The sequence below is a fragment of the Oncorhynchus nerka genome, linkage group LG8 (assembly GCF_034236695.1).
Source record: "Oncorhynchus nerka isolate Pitt River linkage group LG8, Oner_Uvic_2.0, whole genome shotgun sequence".
In the NCBI taxonomy this organism is placed as follows: Eukaryota; Metazoa; Chordata; class Actinopteri; order Salmoniformes; family Salmonidae; genus Oncorhynchus; species Oncorhynchus nerka.
Genome location: NC_088403.1, coordinates 35,352,740 through 35,369,800, shown reverse-complemented (window position 1 = coordinate 35,369,800; position 17,061 = coordinate 35,352,740). Strand labels below are relative to the sequence as shown.

General features: G+C 45.6%; 1 protein-coding gene across 2 annotated transcripts in view; it reads right to left on the bottom strand.

The window, feature by feature from the left end:
• rassf3 (Ras association domain family member 3) overlaps nt 1-17,061 on the bottom strand; it is a 52,066-nt gene that overhangs the window by 20,663 nt on the left and 14,342 nt on the right. The window contains exon 1 of one of the 2 annotated variants that reach the window (XM_029666191.2): nt 6,740-7,073. The exons of the other annotated variant lie outside the window; for it this stretch is intronic. Within the exon in view, the coding sequence (XP_029522051.1) occupies nt 6,740-6,862 (123 nt within the window). The 5' untranslated portion in view covers nt 6,863-7,073. Of the gene's footprint in view, nt 1-6,739; nt 7,074-17,061 lie in introns of those variants that run through there. 2 annotated transcript variants of the gene reach the window in all.

The window sequence follows — 17,061 nt, the reverse complement described above, 5'->3', positions numbered from 1 at the left end:
AATCCATAGGCATAATTGGTCCCTGTGCCCAAGAACGCAAAGGTAACCTGCCTAAATTAGCACCGCCCCGTAGCACTCACGTCTGCAGCCATGAAGTACTTTGAAAGGCTGGTCATGCCTCACATAAACACCATCATCCCGGAAACCCTAGACCTATTCCAATTCGCATACCGCACCAACAGATCCACAGATGATGCGATCTCTATTTCACTCCACACTGCCCTTTCACACCTGGACAAAATGAACACCTATGTGAGAATATTATTCATTGACTACAGCTCAGCGTTCCAACCCCACAGTGCCCTCAAAGCTCATCAATAAGCTAAGGACCCTGGGACTAAACACCTCCCTCTGCAACTGGATCCTGGACTTCCTGACAGGCAGCCCCCAGGTGGTAAGGGTAGGCAACAACACAGGTGTCCCTCAGGTGTGTGCTTATTCCCTTCCTGTACTCCCGGTTTACCCACGACTGCATGGCCAAGCACGACTCCAACACCATCATTACGTTTGCTGGCAACAACGGTGGTATGCCTGATCACCGACAACAATGAGACAGCCTATAGGGAGGTCGTCAGAGACCTGGCAGTGTGGTGCTAGGACAACAACCTCTCCCTCAACATAAGACAAAGGAGGAGGTGACAGTGGACTACAGAAAGGGGGAGGGGCATCGAATATGCCCCCCTTCACATTGACGAGGCTTAGTAGAGCAGATGGAGAGCTTCAAGTTCCTTGGTGTCTACATCACCAACAAACTATCATGGTCCAAACACACACCAGTCAAGGGCACCACTAACACATTACTTTCACTAACCTGTACCCCCGCACATCGACTCAATGCTGTGAGGGCTGGAACACCCATGCGAGTGTATTGAGAGTGCTGGGATACCCACCAACAAAGCAATAAACACATTAGGCCCACAGTAAAGAATGGGTTTCCACAACACTCTGGCCTGAGCAACTTCAATCGCATCTCTCCAAGACGTCCTGTTTCATGGACCTACAAGTGACATGATTGAGCAGCTGATACACTGTATACATTTAAATGTACACATGTCAATGGGTATAGCTAGCAAGTAGCTACGAGATCCAATTTACTCCATGCGGTTGGCATGTCCTCCCTTTCTCGCTCTCCTCTCACGTAGTGTGCAATGGTGTGTGTGGAGCTTGTACGTAGTGTGTAATGATGTGTATAGATACCATGCGCAGTGTGTGTGTGATTGTGGTAGAGTAATTACAGCCACATCCAATTTCTCTAACTGCTCCCAGAAACAGCATATGGTAGCCAGGGATCTTCAAGGATAGTGACCCACAACCCTCTGCTCTGTACCAGTTGGCTTCTGACCCTAGCCAGGGGAAATGAGAGGGTGGTGGCTGACACCAATCAGTTAAATGACCACCTGGATACCCTTTCTAGTGTGTAATAGACACCTTTAGGCCAGGTGTCTTCTGGGACCTATGAGTAAGAACCAGCTCCTATTGGGCCTCAGTAGTTCTAATACAGGGCATTATTCAGGATAATGATAGTTTGTTGTCCAGAGGAGAGGGGATTCTCTCACAGACAGTGAGGGGGTGTGTCTAATAGACCACCTGTTCTGTTGTCTTGCTAGGATGGGACATGACCACAGGTGATACAGTTCAGTAGGTCTGGAAGCTTGATTAAGTGCTGCCGTTCCATAACTGATGTGGCTGTGCATGCACGAGTAGTCGAGCACACACACGGGTCCAGTGTTTAACAAACACCTCATCTGCTCCATGACGCAGGCAGTCTGAAAGGTAATCATATTATCAAGGAGCCTGCTCTGTGTGCGCGTGGTAGGGGGGGGGGGGGGGGGGGGGGGGAAGAGACTGCGATAGCAACCGGGGCCATTGCAAAAACAATCAAATTGAGTTTCCTCTGGAACAGAACACTTAGAGCAGCAGGCAGTTATAAAAAGGGCTTTATGTAACATGCAGGCAGGTCAAGCAACAGCAACATAAGAGAGGAAGACTGGCCACGGATCATGAAGCAGCCTACTCCCATGCCAACTCCCTGCAGTAAAACCCACCTTTGGAGCAGTCTTTTTTTCAACATGGCTCTGTTTGGTATGTAGGCTAGATGACGTAGGGCCCCGTTTTGCATTTCTAAACTAAGAAGCACGTTTCCATAATCAGCCTTTTTTTTTTATCAGTAGCTGTGAGGGCTGAATTGGTGGAGTATGCTGTGTGGGTCTTGCTTTGTTTAGCTGAAGTATGAAAACAGAGAAACGGTTGACATTCTCTCCTTTCTGCAGCAGAACAAAACTCACAACAGCAGGAAGGAAACAGGCCTGCATGGCACCCATTGACACAAACACACGGTGCACAGGCACACACAGCTGAGTCGAGCTGAGCAGTGTTTATGGCTGGCTAGGTTGTGAACATAAACAGATGAAAGCCTCAGGGACTCTTCTTCAAACAGTCTGTACCTCAAGTGGTGCCCCGAGCCCTCTGCCACTGCTTAGCCATGCTATTCTATCTCCTATCATTAACACGACCATATCGAAACACACATAAATAGACACGAAAAGTTTGGTGTAAGGTTGATGAAGGTACAACTGCTTGGACAGCAAGTATTCACCGCTTGGACAGCAAGTATATATATAACTTGTTAATTACACAGATCTATTGGAGATCTCCCTGGAGCAGATCCTACATTTTGTCTAGGCTGGATGTGCCACAGACAAACTCTTCATCTCCAAATCTGAAGACTCAAGTCAGAGGAGTCATCCCTCTCTCACACACACAGACCGGTATGCTGGAAAAAACAGACACCCAGTCCCTGAATAGCAGAGACAAAGCTCTCAGGCGTTCTCACTTCTTCTGGGACAGGCGTCTGGAGAGGTCTGGCTGCCGTTATGTAAACTCACAGCAGACTGAAGGTTCTAGTGTGAGTTTGAGATTGGCTGGGGCTCCTGGAAGTCTTCTCTTTCACTCAGACCTTTTCCACTCCCTGAAAGCTAGTGCTAAGTAAACACTAGCACAGTACGGCCCAGAAGGAAGAGCAGGCCTGGTGAACAGGTTTGTTGTATGTACCTTGGACTTGCATGTTTGTTTACATTTCCTCATTTCCTACAGCAAGATGACAAGCAGGACAAAATTGCTAAATGACTTAAATGTAATGTAATGTAAATGTGATACTGTAATAATTAGGGCAAGGACGATACCAATAGCGCAATATCTTTTGGATTTCAAAAACGAAAACACGAAGCAGACCAAACTCCTTGGTCCTTTAAAAACCTGCAGTATGTAAAGTATTGTGTGCTATTGCTTGGGAAATTAATGTGACTCTGGATGACAACATAATGGTGTTTGTTTTCAACATAAGTGACTGGTGGACTTCTCATTTTACCCTACCCCCAATCTAAGCCTCAACCATTGAGAGTTAAAATGCATAGGTGACCTTAAGTTCAACTTTAAGTTCAACTTTAAGTAATACTATTGCCACAATACTAACATGGCAAGGAAGTTAGTCCCAGCTCTAGGAATAATGCACAACTTGTCGCAGTGCTAACAACATCACTACAGATCCTGGTTCGATCCCAAGCTGTGTCAAAGCCGGCCGCGACCGGGAGACCCACGAGGCAGCACACAATTGGCCCAGCACCGTACGGGTTAGTGGAGGGTTTGGCTGGCCGGCCGGGTTTGGCTGGCTGTCCTTGTCCCATCGCGCTCTAGCAACTCCTGTGGCAGGCCAGGCGCAATGCACGCTGACTAGGTTACCAGGTGTACGGTGTTTCCTGGCTTCCACTTTAAGCGAGCAATGTGTCAAGAAGCAGTGTGGCTTGGCGGGGTCATGTTTCAGAGGATGCCCAGCTCTCGACATTCACCTCTCCCGAGTCAGTACGGGAATTGCAGCGATGGGACTAGACTGTTACTACCAATTGGATAGCACAATTATTATTATATTATTTTTTTTTTAAATACGTTATGCACAACTTGAACTGAAAGTGACAGCAAACAGAGAACTAGATACAATCAGGAACTGTAACACAATAGCTGAGGGACTAGGGGTTGCAGAGGGGGAGACGCATGAGGGAGGGTGTGTTAATGAATTGTGTGGTTGATCAAGGTCCTGACATGCGTTTGCACACCATGCTGCCAGGTAATGTCATAGACAAGTCAAACCCAGCCTCCCTGAACGTGTGTGGGGGGCACTGCCACTGCCATCAAAACCCTCCTGTACTTACACAGGAATATAGTCTGCGGGACTGAGATCCAACTAAAAAGGGGCCTTTTCCCACCAGCAGCAGCAAAGACGGGAAGGGAGGCTAAAGCAGCTTCTTTATCTGTAGCAACACAGAAAGCATGGGTGTGATTCCATCCCCTTCTAGTAATCTGGGGCATCCTCTGGTCCGGACAGAGCAGTGTTTCTGATGTCTGAGGAAGACCGATACTAAGCTGTTTCTTTCCCTCCCTCTGTTGGACAGATCTCCCCCACCCTCTCCATCTGGAAACAGAGAGCACTCAAGGAGAGAAACTGAAATGCATTATTGTTGTACAGCACCCTAAACACACAAACAGCCACCGCTTGTACTCCACTCCACTCAACCCAACAGCCCTCTCTGTGACCGAGGCAGCCTATAGTTTTATACAGGAAGACTGCCAGAGGAGATAATGCGTGATGATTATCTTACATAAGCGTCTGCCGTTGTTGACGTTGGAGCAGAGCAACAAACAGCAGCCCTCTCTTCCTACACGGCTGCCATGTTAGGCCAACTCACTCCTAAACAGCTCTACTAAAACCTAACTATTTTAAGTATTTATTTAACTAGGCAAGTCAGTTAAGAACAAATTCCTATTTACAATGACGGCGTACCAAACCTTAACCCAGACGACGCTGGGCCAATTGTGACCCCGCCCCATGGGACTCTCAATCACGGCCGGTTGTTGATACAGCCTGGAATCAAAACCAGGGTCTGTAGTGACGCCGCTAACACTGAGATGCAATGCCTTAGACCGCTGTGCCACTCAGGAGCCAATACGATAACTATAACTAAGACTACACACACTTATTTTTTTATTTTACCTTTATTTAACTAGGCAAGTCAGTTAAGAACAAATTCTTATTTTCAATGACGGCCTAGGAACAGTGGGTTAACTGCCTGTTCAGGGGCAGAACGACAGATTTGTACCTTGTCAGCTCGTGGGTTTGAACTTGCAACATTCCGGTTACTAGTCCAACGCTCTAACCACCTACTATTATGACTAATGTACTATACAGCAATATATCTATCACATAGCTCCACTACAAACCCATTAGGGTTCTCTCCTCCCGTATACAGAAAGAGGGCTGTGAGTTACTGAGTAGTCCACAGTATTAGCTAGCTACCCTGGAGACACAGAGACTAGCTGAGGAGGGTTATGAGGCCCCGTCACTCAGAAGCTGTGCCGCCGCCGTGTGTGTCTATTGCAGCTGTTTCCCAGCAGCCCAGGCAGAGTCAGAGTTTTGAGTGTCCATGGTGCTAAGGGGTAAACAGAAAGACTAGAGGCATATTGAAGCTGAAACTTTGACTTGTAAAGACACACACCACAATGAACATGCACTCTTGGTTAAACATGGGCCAAGGCCAACAGAGAATCTAAATCGTCACAAAAACCATTGCGCAAGAGGAGACATTGCTACGGAAGAAACTAACTAGCCCCTCATCTTTATCATTAACTGGTAGTTTAACTGTTTTTTGCTGGGGCTGTCAGGGGGGAAAGGAAGGAGAGTCATCTAAGCCCATGAAACCTATTTGAAACAAATAGCAGTGGCATAACCAATGGCACCATCAAGAATAGTACATTTAAAAAGAAGGCATTAAGTCATCCACATGGTACTGGATGAATAGAACCCCATACAGCAGGATTTGAGCTGCTGGAGGGTTAACTGGAGCAGCAACTATGAGAGACCCCCTGAGTGACGTTTCACTCACAATAACACAATTGTGGGTGCAGACACAGCATTATGCTTAGTGGGCAAGTCCCTTCATGGCATAGTGTGTGTTGCATGGGACACTTTGTCCACAGCCTGGCATGGAATATGACTGTGTCAAGGTCATATGGAAATATGAGAAGTCAGGCTGAGAAAAGTTTGCAAGCTCAACACACACAGTGAATGCAGTTGTGTGTGAGAGACAGGACAATAACTTACATTATATGCAGAATCTTGAGTCTGGGAGACAGACCAGTATTGATGAGCACAAATTGACCTACTAATGAGTTCCAGAACCCATAGTCAGTATGTCATGGGCTTTAACCCAATCAGGGGCTAAAGGTCTCCTCTGGCATGCACGTTAACCAACTCTTCGACTGTTTAAAATACAACTATACAATTTAATTGTTGACTATAGCTCAAAATATAAAGTGTTAGGGGCACCTAAAATTGCTATCCTATCAAGGTATGATCCCACGTGGTTCTGAAATATATTAGCTGCACGTGCCACTCAGATTACGGCTATAAATTGTCCACCATCAGATTAGCTCCATTCAAATCTAAAATCATAAAGCCTGGCAAACCAATACGGATTTAGCCTAAACAAATAATTGATAGCTAAAGTTAGCTCATGAGACGGCTAGCCAGCCTCCCTGCCATTGGTTACGTTGAACATACTGTAGAGCAGGACTGCACGCGAAACTGGTAACTCCTTCAATTAACGCGTTAGCAACAGGTTGCTAACTTTATATGACAAAACACAGTTGCTAACAGGTGAGACGTTGGCACAAATTAAAGTTCATGTACCTTGCACTGGGTTGGTTTCCCTGAAGGCTTCCTGAAGAACGAAGTTCTGGCGGTGAAAAAATACTCTTCGGAGTCCTCCTCTAAACTACTGTAGCCACTACTCATGGTGCTAGTCCACGTCATTTGAGGAGAAAACTAATCTCTTCAAATTTGGCTGCAGCAAAGCAACAACTTGAAAATAAAGTTGGCTACACCTCCGCAAACTTGTTTTGTGAACCGCAAAAAGCCGAACACTTTCCAACGCTCGAATCCTTCGTTCACTCTTCAACCAACTACTGATGAATCCTCACACTCTAGCAACTATGGAGCCGCTCTCTGTCAGCCGCTCTGAAGACACGCCTACTAGAATTCATTGAAAAGTCCTCTTTCGAAATCACTGACTTTCTTCCTCTTCTTCTTCGTGTGGTTTTCCGGCAGTCTAGACGCTGTGTTGCTGCCGTTTACAGGTCGGAGAGCAGATTGCACATTTTGGTCACCCCCAAAAAAGGGAAAAGAGGAATTGGGACAAATTTAAATTGGACCACCATCTAACCATGCAACTATACACTATCCCCAAAAACCCACCACCCCATTCCACTATTTTTGCCCGATGGATGGAACCCCTTCTTTCAAACCTTCCTGTAGAACTGCTGCACTAAAATCTCTCACACCCAAATATTTCTCTGCTACTGCAACTACCACATCTATCTTCAGTGGTGTCTGTTCCATCAGTGAAGTGCAGTTGATCACCATGGCTATAACCGCAAGAAATCCAACCTTACTAAAACTTATCCTCTCTGGCTCGCTCTCTTCATGCCTGCTCACTGGGGGGCTCCCAGTCGACTCACTCACCCTCGGGCTATCCTCTATTCTCTTCGCTGCCTTAGCATAGGAAACTTTCTGACCCACTCGAACCCTGGCAATCTCAACCTGTCTCTCTTTCACAGGGCACTTCGTATCCCCAGCTGCATTGGCACCCTCACAGTTGACACACAGTGCTTTCTCTATCCCAACAGTACACTCCCTCTGACTATGCTCTCATGCACATTTCTCACATCGTGGGATTTTACTGCATTACTGCTGCAACATGTCCAAAACCTTGGCACCTAAAGCACCGTAGCGGGTTCGGAACATAGGCCCTCACAGAATAGCAAATATAACCTAACCTTGACTTAAATGTAAATGTAACAGGTAGAAACTCTGGGTCAAAGCTCAACAAAACAGACAGGGTATTTTCAGTCTTGCCATCGGGTCTACATCTCACCAAATGGCGGAAGTCACAAACACTAGGAATCTTCATTTTCATTTGATCCACCTCTACATTCAACACTTCCCCACAGGGCACCCCTTTCAGCGGTGCCCTGCTCCGGAGAGCAAAGCACACCACAGGTTGAACCCCGAGCTGCGTGACTTAAAGCACCCGCTTCCTCTGGGAGGCAGATACATAAAAAATCTAAACAATTCCACTTCTCAAAACTTCAGATGTAACCATTCCCAGTTTATCCTTTACCCAGCTTGACACAACGTATGGGTTGCCCAAAAAGCCGGAATCAACTCTTTTCTAAAATCTCACTCCGACCGGTCCAAAATCATCTCTGGTAGGATTCTCGGGGCAAACGTTGAAAGACTCTACCACACCTGCTGCCGCAGGTAGGACCACTACATCCTGGACTGGCTCAACTTCAGAGTGCTCACCACTGCTGACTGACTCCATTTCAAGATCCTCAAGGTTCTCAAGAGAGCATGAAGACCTATAAGTAAGATGATTTGGTTTGTAATCAGGAGACGTATGTACAGTATGTACTCCTCAAACTCAGGAGACAAACCTCTGATCTTAGGCGCCATTCTTGCGCTTTCGCGTCATCGCACCTCTTTCGCCTCTTCCCAACCTACAGTTTCCACCGGCTTCTCCATTACATTCACATCAATGAAGTGAAACCCATAGTTATTTCATTCTTTCTTGCTTGCTTCTCTCCTTCTGCCTCTCATATTTTCTTTCCTTAGTCAGTGTGGCACTTGATGAGATACTCCCGAGTGGTGCAGCGTTCAAAGGCACTGCTTCTCAGTGCAAGAGGCGTCACTACAGTCCCTGGTTAGATTCCAGGCTGTATCACATCCGGCCGTGATTGAGAGTCCCATAGGGCGGCACACAATAGGCCCAGCGTCGTCCGGGTTTGGCCAGTCATTGTAAATACGAATTTGTTCTTAACTGTCTAGTTAAATAAAGGTGACATTATTTTTTATACTGTAGGTCTATATGCTCAGCACTTCCACTCATCATCAAATAATCCATATGAATCCATAGGTGCACACATCCTAAAGAGACAACATAACATCTGCCTGCCACTTACCTCAATGAACATGCAGCACAGCGAAGCTAGCTTTCTTATTTTCCTTCCCTGCAACATGCTGCTTTACCCGAGCTCCAGGACCAACTAAACTAAAAATGCAGACCAAAGGCATTTAATACTTTAGACTTACATACGCCCAGATGAATGGGTGGAACATCAGGCGTTCAGTCAGACCAACCTTTTAAAATTCCCAGTGACCCTTGATAGTTGTGGTAGTGTGTGTTTGTGTGTCTCTAAGTGTGTACATGTCAAAAACCCCTGCCTATCTACCAGAACCACATATAACCTATATATAAAATCAGAATGTCTTGCCCCTTTCTAAACTCTGCATAGGCCTATGGGATCCACCCTAACACAGCTCAATGTGCTCGGACGGGATTCTGTAGCCAGGGGCAACATGACATCATCAGTAACCAGGAAATGGGACACGTGAACCCTACGCAGGAACTCCGGTTCAACTGCATTCTCACCTTTCAATCCAAACTGGTCAAGGCATTGGTATAGTGACCTGGGGTCCATCTCTGGTCCATCTCTACCATCTGAGGACAACATTAGTTATGTAAACGTTTGGCATGGATGAAGAAAAGCTGAATAAAAACACCCAAATTAAAGCCTTGTTCTCTGTTAGACATGAGACTGGTTTGGGTTCTAGCCAGGAATAAACCCCTCTCTGCTACTGACTCTCATTCCCTGATGTTGGTTGGCTTTCTCTCCTACTGGCATTGATCACAGCGAGTCATGAAAATGTAATCAATTCAGCAGCAGCTTCTCATGCAGTTGTTACGACAACCACCCATGCAGTGTCAGATAATCTGTTGTATAAGTATTAATAAACATTCTTAAAAACACATTTGGTGTTTGACTGTGGGGAGGCTAGCTGGCTCCTGGGTTTATTTGGTTATAAATGTGTAATATGTTTTTTATTCATGTTTTAACTCAGTGGTGGTGTTTTTAGTGTCTGATAAAGTTGTCTTGCATCAGTCAACAAATGGAACCCATTACTGCGATTCTCAGAGAGCAGAGCTATAATGCTTTAACAGCCATAATGAAAAGTGCATGCAGTTAATTTCTATTAGGATTTTAGTTGCCTAAGGCTTTTTTCTAAGTACATTTCTACATGGCTCCTCCTGTGTGGCCTGTTCTTTAACACACTAATATCATACAACTAACTAGCCCACCCAGTCACTAGAAAGGATGTTACAATGTCAGATACTGGGTCAAATGTATGTAACATCTGTAGTGAATAAGGCGTACAACCCTTATCCTGACCACACCCAACACATACTGTAGCAGGCTTCTTGGGGGTTTATGGAGGGACAGCCCTAATTTAAACCCAGAGTGCAGAGGCGACCTAAAAATAACCTAGGAGCACTGGAACAGCCAAACCCTTCAACCACACCACAGCCTGGCCAGAGAAGAATCATACAGCTGGCCTCTCTGTCCAGTTCTCTTTTGCAGTCTCAGAGCCAACTGCCCACATGTCTGTCAAGGACAAACTATACAGTCCACTAGAACCCTGTCTAACCAACAGCTTCTGGTCAGGTAGAGTGATGGGCACTAGTTGTTATGGCTTCCGTGGCCTGTATTCCTGTAGTACTGTGCTGACTTTGGAACCAACAGATTGGCTCCTGTAGGTGCATGGGAGCGTGTGAAAAAAAATCGCAGAGAATGTCTCAGACACATGGAAACTCATTTTCAGTCCCAACCCCCTCAAACTCCCTCTCCCTTCCCTGGTGTAAAACAATGGACACTCGGCTTGAACCCCGCCCCCCTTCCCGATCTCCACAGAGAGAGAGAGAGCGGTCAGGCAGGCCAGGCTAGAGAGAGAGAGAGGTGAACCTTCACTAGGCCTGTAGTCTCTCTGGCTGAAAGCTACAGCCCTTGGCAGACATTACCCACATTCCTCTGCAGACAGGGGGTTAAGGTTCTCAGCACACTGCTTGTTTACAAGCTGCAGATTTAGTTAGTTATAGGTGAAGGGGTAAGAAGAGGTGAGGGTGAGGTAAAAGGGGTAGGTGCATAAGGAGGTGAGTGGGTGAGGTCGGGGAGGCGTAAGGAATGTCCCATAAATGACTCCATAAATGAGACTTCCCACACAAAGGCTAGTCTGTGGAGAGAGTGTTGTGAGAAAACTGACACTCTCTACTTCAGGCTAATCAGTGAGTGTGGGAGTCCGAGTTCCCCTACCTTTATCATCTAGAATGACGACATTGTTGTAATAATTCACCCTATTTTATTATCAGGAAGTACAAAAAATATTCCTATGAGCAATGATATATGATGTGCTTGAGATAAAACACAGATGAGGAATGCTCACTCATAAGAGTGATGGATAGCTAGTTTCAGTATTCTGTATACAGTGCATTCGGAAAAGTATTCAGACCCCTTTCCTTTTTCCACATTTTGTTATATTACAACCTTATTCTAAAATTGATTAAATACATTTTTTTCCTCATCAATCTACACACAATACCACATAATGACAATGAAAAAACAGGTTTTTAGACATTTTTGCAAATGTATAAAAAATGTAAAACAAATACCTTAGTTACATAAGTATTCAGACCCTTTGCTATGAGACTCGAAGTTGAGCTCAGGTGCATCCTGTTTCCATTTATCATCCTTGTGATGTTTCTACAACTTGATTGGAGTCTTTGGAAAATTCAATTGATTGGACATGATTTGGAAAGGCAAACCTATCTATATAAGGTCCCACAGTTAGTGCATGTCAGAGCAAAAACTAAGCCATGAGGTTGAAGGAATTGTCCGTAGAGCTCCAAGACAGTATTGTGTTAAGGCACAGCTCTGGGGAAGGGTATCAAAAACAATTCTGCAGCTTTGAAGGTCCCCAAGAACACAGTGGGCTTCATCAAATCATATCGAATTTTATTTGTCACATGCGCCGAATACAACAGGTGTAATCATATACCGTGCAATCATTCTTAAATGGAAGAAGTTTGGAACCACCAAGACACTTCCTAGAGCTGAGCAATCGGGGGAGAAGGGCCTTGGTCAGGGAGGTGACCAAGAACTCGATGGTCACTCTGACAGAGCTCCAGAGTTCCTCTGTGGAGATGGGAGAACCTTCCAGAAGGACAACCATCTTTGCAGTACTCCAACAATCAGGTTTTTATGGTTGAGTGGTCATACGGTAGCCACTCCTTAGTATAAGGCACATGACACCCCTCTTGGAGTTTGTCAAAAGGCACCTAAAGGACTCTCAGACCATGAGAAACAAGATTTTCTGGTATGATGAAACCAAGATTGAACTCTTTGGCCTGAATGCCAAGCGTCACGTCTGGAGGAAAGCTGGCACCATCCCTATGGTGAAGCATGGTGTTGGCAACATCATGCTGTGGGGATGTTTTTCAGTGGCAGGGACTGGGAGACTAGTCAGGATCGAGGGAAAGATGAACAGAGCAAAGTACAGAGAGATCCTTGATGAAAACCTGCTCCAGAGCGCTCAGGACCTCAGACTGGGGTGAAGGTTCAATTTCCAACAGGACAATGACGCGAAGCACACAGCCAAGACAACACAAGAGTGGCTTCGGGACAAGTCTCTGAGTGTCCTTGAGTGGCCCAATCAGAGCCTGGACTTGAACCCGATTGAACATCTTTGGAGAGACCTGAAAATAGCTGTGCAGCGATGCTCCCCAACCAACCTAACAGAGCTTGAGAGGATCTGCAGAGAAGAATGGGAAAATCTCCCCAAATAAAGGTGTGCCAAGCTTGTAGCGTCGTACCCAAGAAGACTCAAGGCTGTAATCGCTACCAAAGGTGCTTCAACAAAATACTGAGTAAAGGGTTGGAATATTTATGTAATACATATTTCAGTTGTTTATTTTGAATACTTTTGCAAACATTTCTAAAAGCCTGTTTTTGCTTCATCGTTATGGGGTATTGGTGTAGATTGATGAGTTTTTTTTCAACACCTGTGGCCATATACAAGGTTAGATTACACCACAATAGTACTGGATACCTGTTCCTACCCCCCTTTGACTTCGCCAAATAAGGCCTGAGTGACTCAACTTTGACTTCTCCTGTGTTTCTTCTGAGGCACTGAGTGCATTGGAGGGAGTGTGTGTGTTGAAATATATCTGCTGCCTCTCTTCCTCTGAGGCACAGTAACTCACAACATTCTCTGACAGCCAAGAAGCGCCACTCACTCATGAGCAAACACCATAGGAATGCTTGGATACGGACACTATGCTACCGTAATATATTCCATCTTTGCTTCTGTAGTTACCTAATTTTCACAAGCTCACAACAACAACAAAAAGTTCTTAGTTATGTGCAGACTACTGTATTTCACTTAACTGGTTTCTGAGCTACACAAACCACCCTCCATTTTGCACTTCAAACGGTAAAGAACCTGGCACCCAACGTTGACCCCGGAGAGATCAAAGGGACAATTATACTGGGTAACATACTTACTCTTTGGGGAGTTGAGCTGCTGCCCATAATTCTACACTCGTCGTTGCCAACACAGCCAGATCAACACTATCCACTTCACACGCTCTCGGTTTTCTCAAATCTAGTTGAATCTCAAGTCTTTCAACGTTCATTTTGTACATTTATACCTTTATCAGTGACGAATGTGTGCCATTTGCAGTGGAAGCTTATTGGAGAGGAGCGGGAGGAGGAGGCAGCGATTAAAGGGGTAGATACGGTGGGCAGAGTTCAAGGCAGCATTGTAAACATAAACACACACAGACCCGATTCATACCACACCATTGGCTACCCTACGATCAGCCCATAGGCACAGATCTATAAATGTATAGGGGCAACTTTATCCTACTCATAACTGCAGACAACACAGGAACAGCTGCTGCTCACAGGCATAATACTATAGGCAGGTCAGGACTCGCTTAAAGAGTCACAATAGACCTGCTCTCTCCCTGCCTTATGCCCCATATACAGTAACTAACTGTGGCTCCTTTGTCTGGCCCTTAGATGGACACAGGGCTTAGAATCATCAGGTCCCCACTCTGTCTGTATATTTGAGGGGGAAGCGCAAACACTACCTATAGACACTGAGGGGGAAGCACAAACACTACCTATAGACACTGAGGGGGAAGCACAAACACTACCTATAGACACTGAGGGGGAAGCACAAACACTACCTATAGACACTGAGGGGGAAGCACAAACACTACCTATAGACACTGAGGGGGAAGCACAAACACTACCTATAGACACCGAGGGGGAAGCACAAACACTACCTATAGACACCGAGGGGGAAGCACAAACACTATCTATAGACACTGAGGGGGAAGCACAAACACTATCTATAGACACTGAGGGGGAAGCACAAACACAACCTATAGACACTGAGGGGGAAGCACAAACACTACCTATAGACACTGAGGGGGAAGCACAAACACTACCTATAGACACTGAGGGGGAAGCGCAAACACTACCTATAGACACAGGGGAAAGCACAAACACTACCTATAGACACTGAGGAGGAAGCACAAACACTACCTATAGACACTGAGGGGGAAGCACAAACACTATCTATAGACACTGAGGGGGAAGCACAAACACGACCTATAGACACTGAGGGGGAAGCACAAACACTACCTATAGACACTGAGGGGGAAGCACAAACACGACCTATAGACACTGAGGGGGAAGCACAAACACTACCTATAGACACTGAGGGGAAAGCACAAACACTACCTATAGACACTGAGGGGGAAGCACAAACACTACCTATAGACACTGAGGGGGAAGCACAAACACTACCTATAGACACTGAGGGGGAAGCACAAACACTACCTATAGACACTGAGGGGGAAGCACAAACACTACCTATAGACACCGAGGGGGAAGCACAAACACTACCTATAGACACCGAGGGGGAAGCACAAACACTACCTATAGACACTGAGGAGGAAGCACAGAGACGCTACAGTTAAAACACACAGCCACTACAGGCAACATAAAACATCAGGTGAGATTATCCCCTCGTCACACTTGGATTAGACGCAGGCTCTGATGAGCTGTTGGCTCTGTCAACAACATGGACGTCTCCTCTGCTCAGGTCACAACACAATGACTCACTGATTACACTACAGACTGGCAGGAAAGATGGGAGACGATGGGAAACAGGGGAGAGGAGGTGCAGATAAGAAACAATAATACATCCAGTTTTTACAGGCTGACCTGGAAGTCCTCAGGCTGTGATCGTGATGGGGTTTTGATTGTGATCGTGGCACAGAAGCCACTCTGTCTTGTGGCTCGACATAAGGTTTTCTTGTAGGGCTGTGAATGATAGGGGAGCTAAGCTGGAACCATAAGGGACTGGGATGACCACTGATATATCGCAGACCAAATGAATATTGACTAGTAGTGATAGACATTCTAGTTCAATAGAGTTCACCGTAGAGTCCCAGACGATTCTTTGATCCAGACAGTCAGTCATGTCTGCTGATAGGAAACACTGTCTGTCAGAGGTAGCTGGGTTATGGGGAAAGCCTGGGGATGTCTGGTGTGTTGAAGATGTTATCATACATCTTTATCTGCCCAGTTTGACACAGAGAGGGAACATTGAAATAACTGGAACACCCAGTCTGTAAAACAGTAACATGATGAACCAATCTGGGCTGAACTCTGACCCCGCTCCCTCACAACAACCACGTAACAATAAAAACCCGACATCAACATCTACAGTAAATCAGGACCGGGTGTGACTTGGTTAACCAAGTCCTTTTTAACTGTGTTTCACAATATCCCTGCAGTTGAGGTTAAGTCACTAAAAGGTCAACTATCTTAAATTACAGCCCACTAATCATATAGAACAGAGCTGCTATGCAATATATGATTTAGTGGATTTTGTTTCCGAGTTTTGGGTTCTGGGTTGGAGAACGGTTCCAGGACCAGGCACTCTCCTGAGAGGTTGGGTTCTGTTATCAGAGGAGTGAAGGCCTATATCTTATAACGAGAGCCGTGTGACAGAGCAGCCTTTTAGTGATTAACATAGCAAAAGTGAAAAAGAGAGTCGTAACAGTGTTCGGGGGTTTTTCCACTAAACATTTACATTTTTAGTAATTTATCAGACGCTCTTATGACTTACAGTAAGTGAGTGCATAACATTTTCATACTTTTTTCATAAGGGTCCCCTGAGAGAATTGAACCCACAACCTTAGCATTACAAGCACCATGAAAAACCAACGGAGCCACTCAGAATTGTATTTAACATTTGGGGTCACTAAGGAAACAGTTGGCCATTTCTGTTGGCTGCACAGTGTGCTGTTGAGGAATCTTCATTCAGCATGAGGTCTAAAGCTTTGTTCGATCTATGTAGAGCCTTTCCTGCCCTCTTGTCTATACTTATGGTATCCTTTGATTTTGGCCCATAGCTTAACCTTAGTAATCAGTCGGTCTTCAGGTCAGAGTGGATGTTTTCAAGAGGAGCGATAAGATAAGGTAACCCAGCTAAGATAAGGAAGAAAAACTGACTGAAGCAGGTAAGATAGCATTACCTATGGCATGACGCAAGCAACCCTATAGGACGTACTACATTACCCCGCGCACGACAAATAGGAGAAGAGGGAAGGGAATAAGGGAGACCCCGTTAGTCTGAGAGCTCAGAGAGGTGTAGAGTCCCTGAGCATTCCGCCACAGATAAAGAGTTCTGTGAAGGTTTGTGAAGAATGCACATATTAACAAAGGTGTCACAAAGGTCAGAGGTTAAAGTTCAACAACTTATGCAGGTGTTCCTAAGCTAACATTTTGGGGTTAACGAGCAGCAAAGAAGCCCAGAGGGAATACATCAACATTCTTCTCCTCCTAACAACTGCCCCCCCAGGTCCCTGTGTTTGACTTTCCCATCGTACAGGAACAGGAAATAGACCTATTATTTACCACCTGTCTGGTTAGATAACCTACCAGAGGGCATGGCTCAGCCTATAAGAGTGCAGTAGGGGACATTGTCATATTAGTTCAGAGGTCACTCTCAGCACTGTGCATAGTCACTCAGTCAGAAAA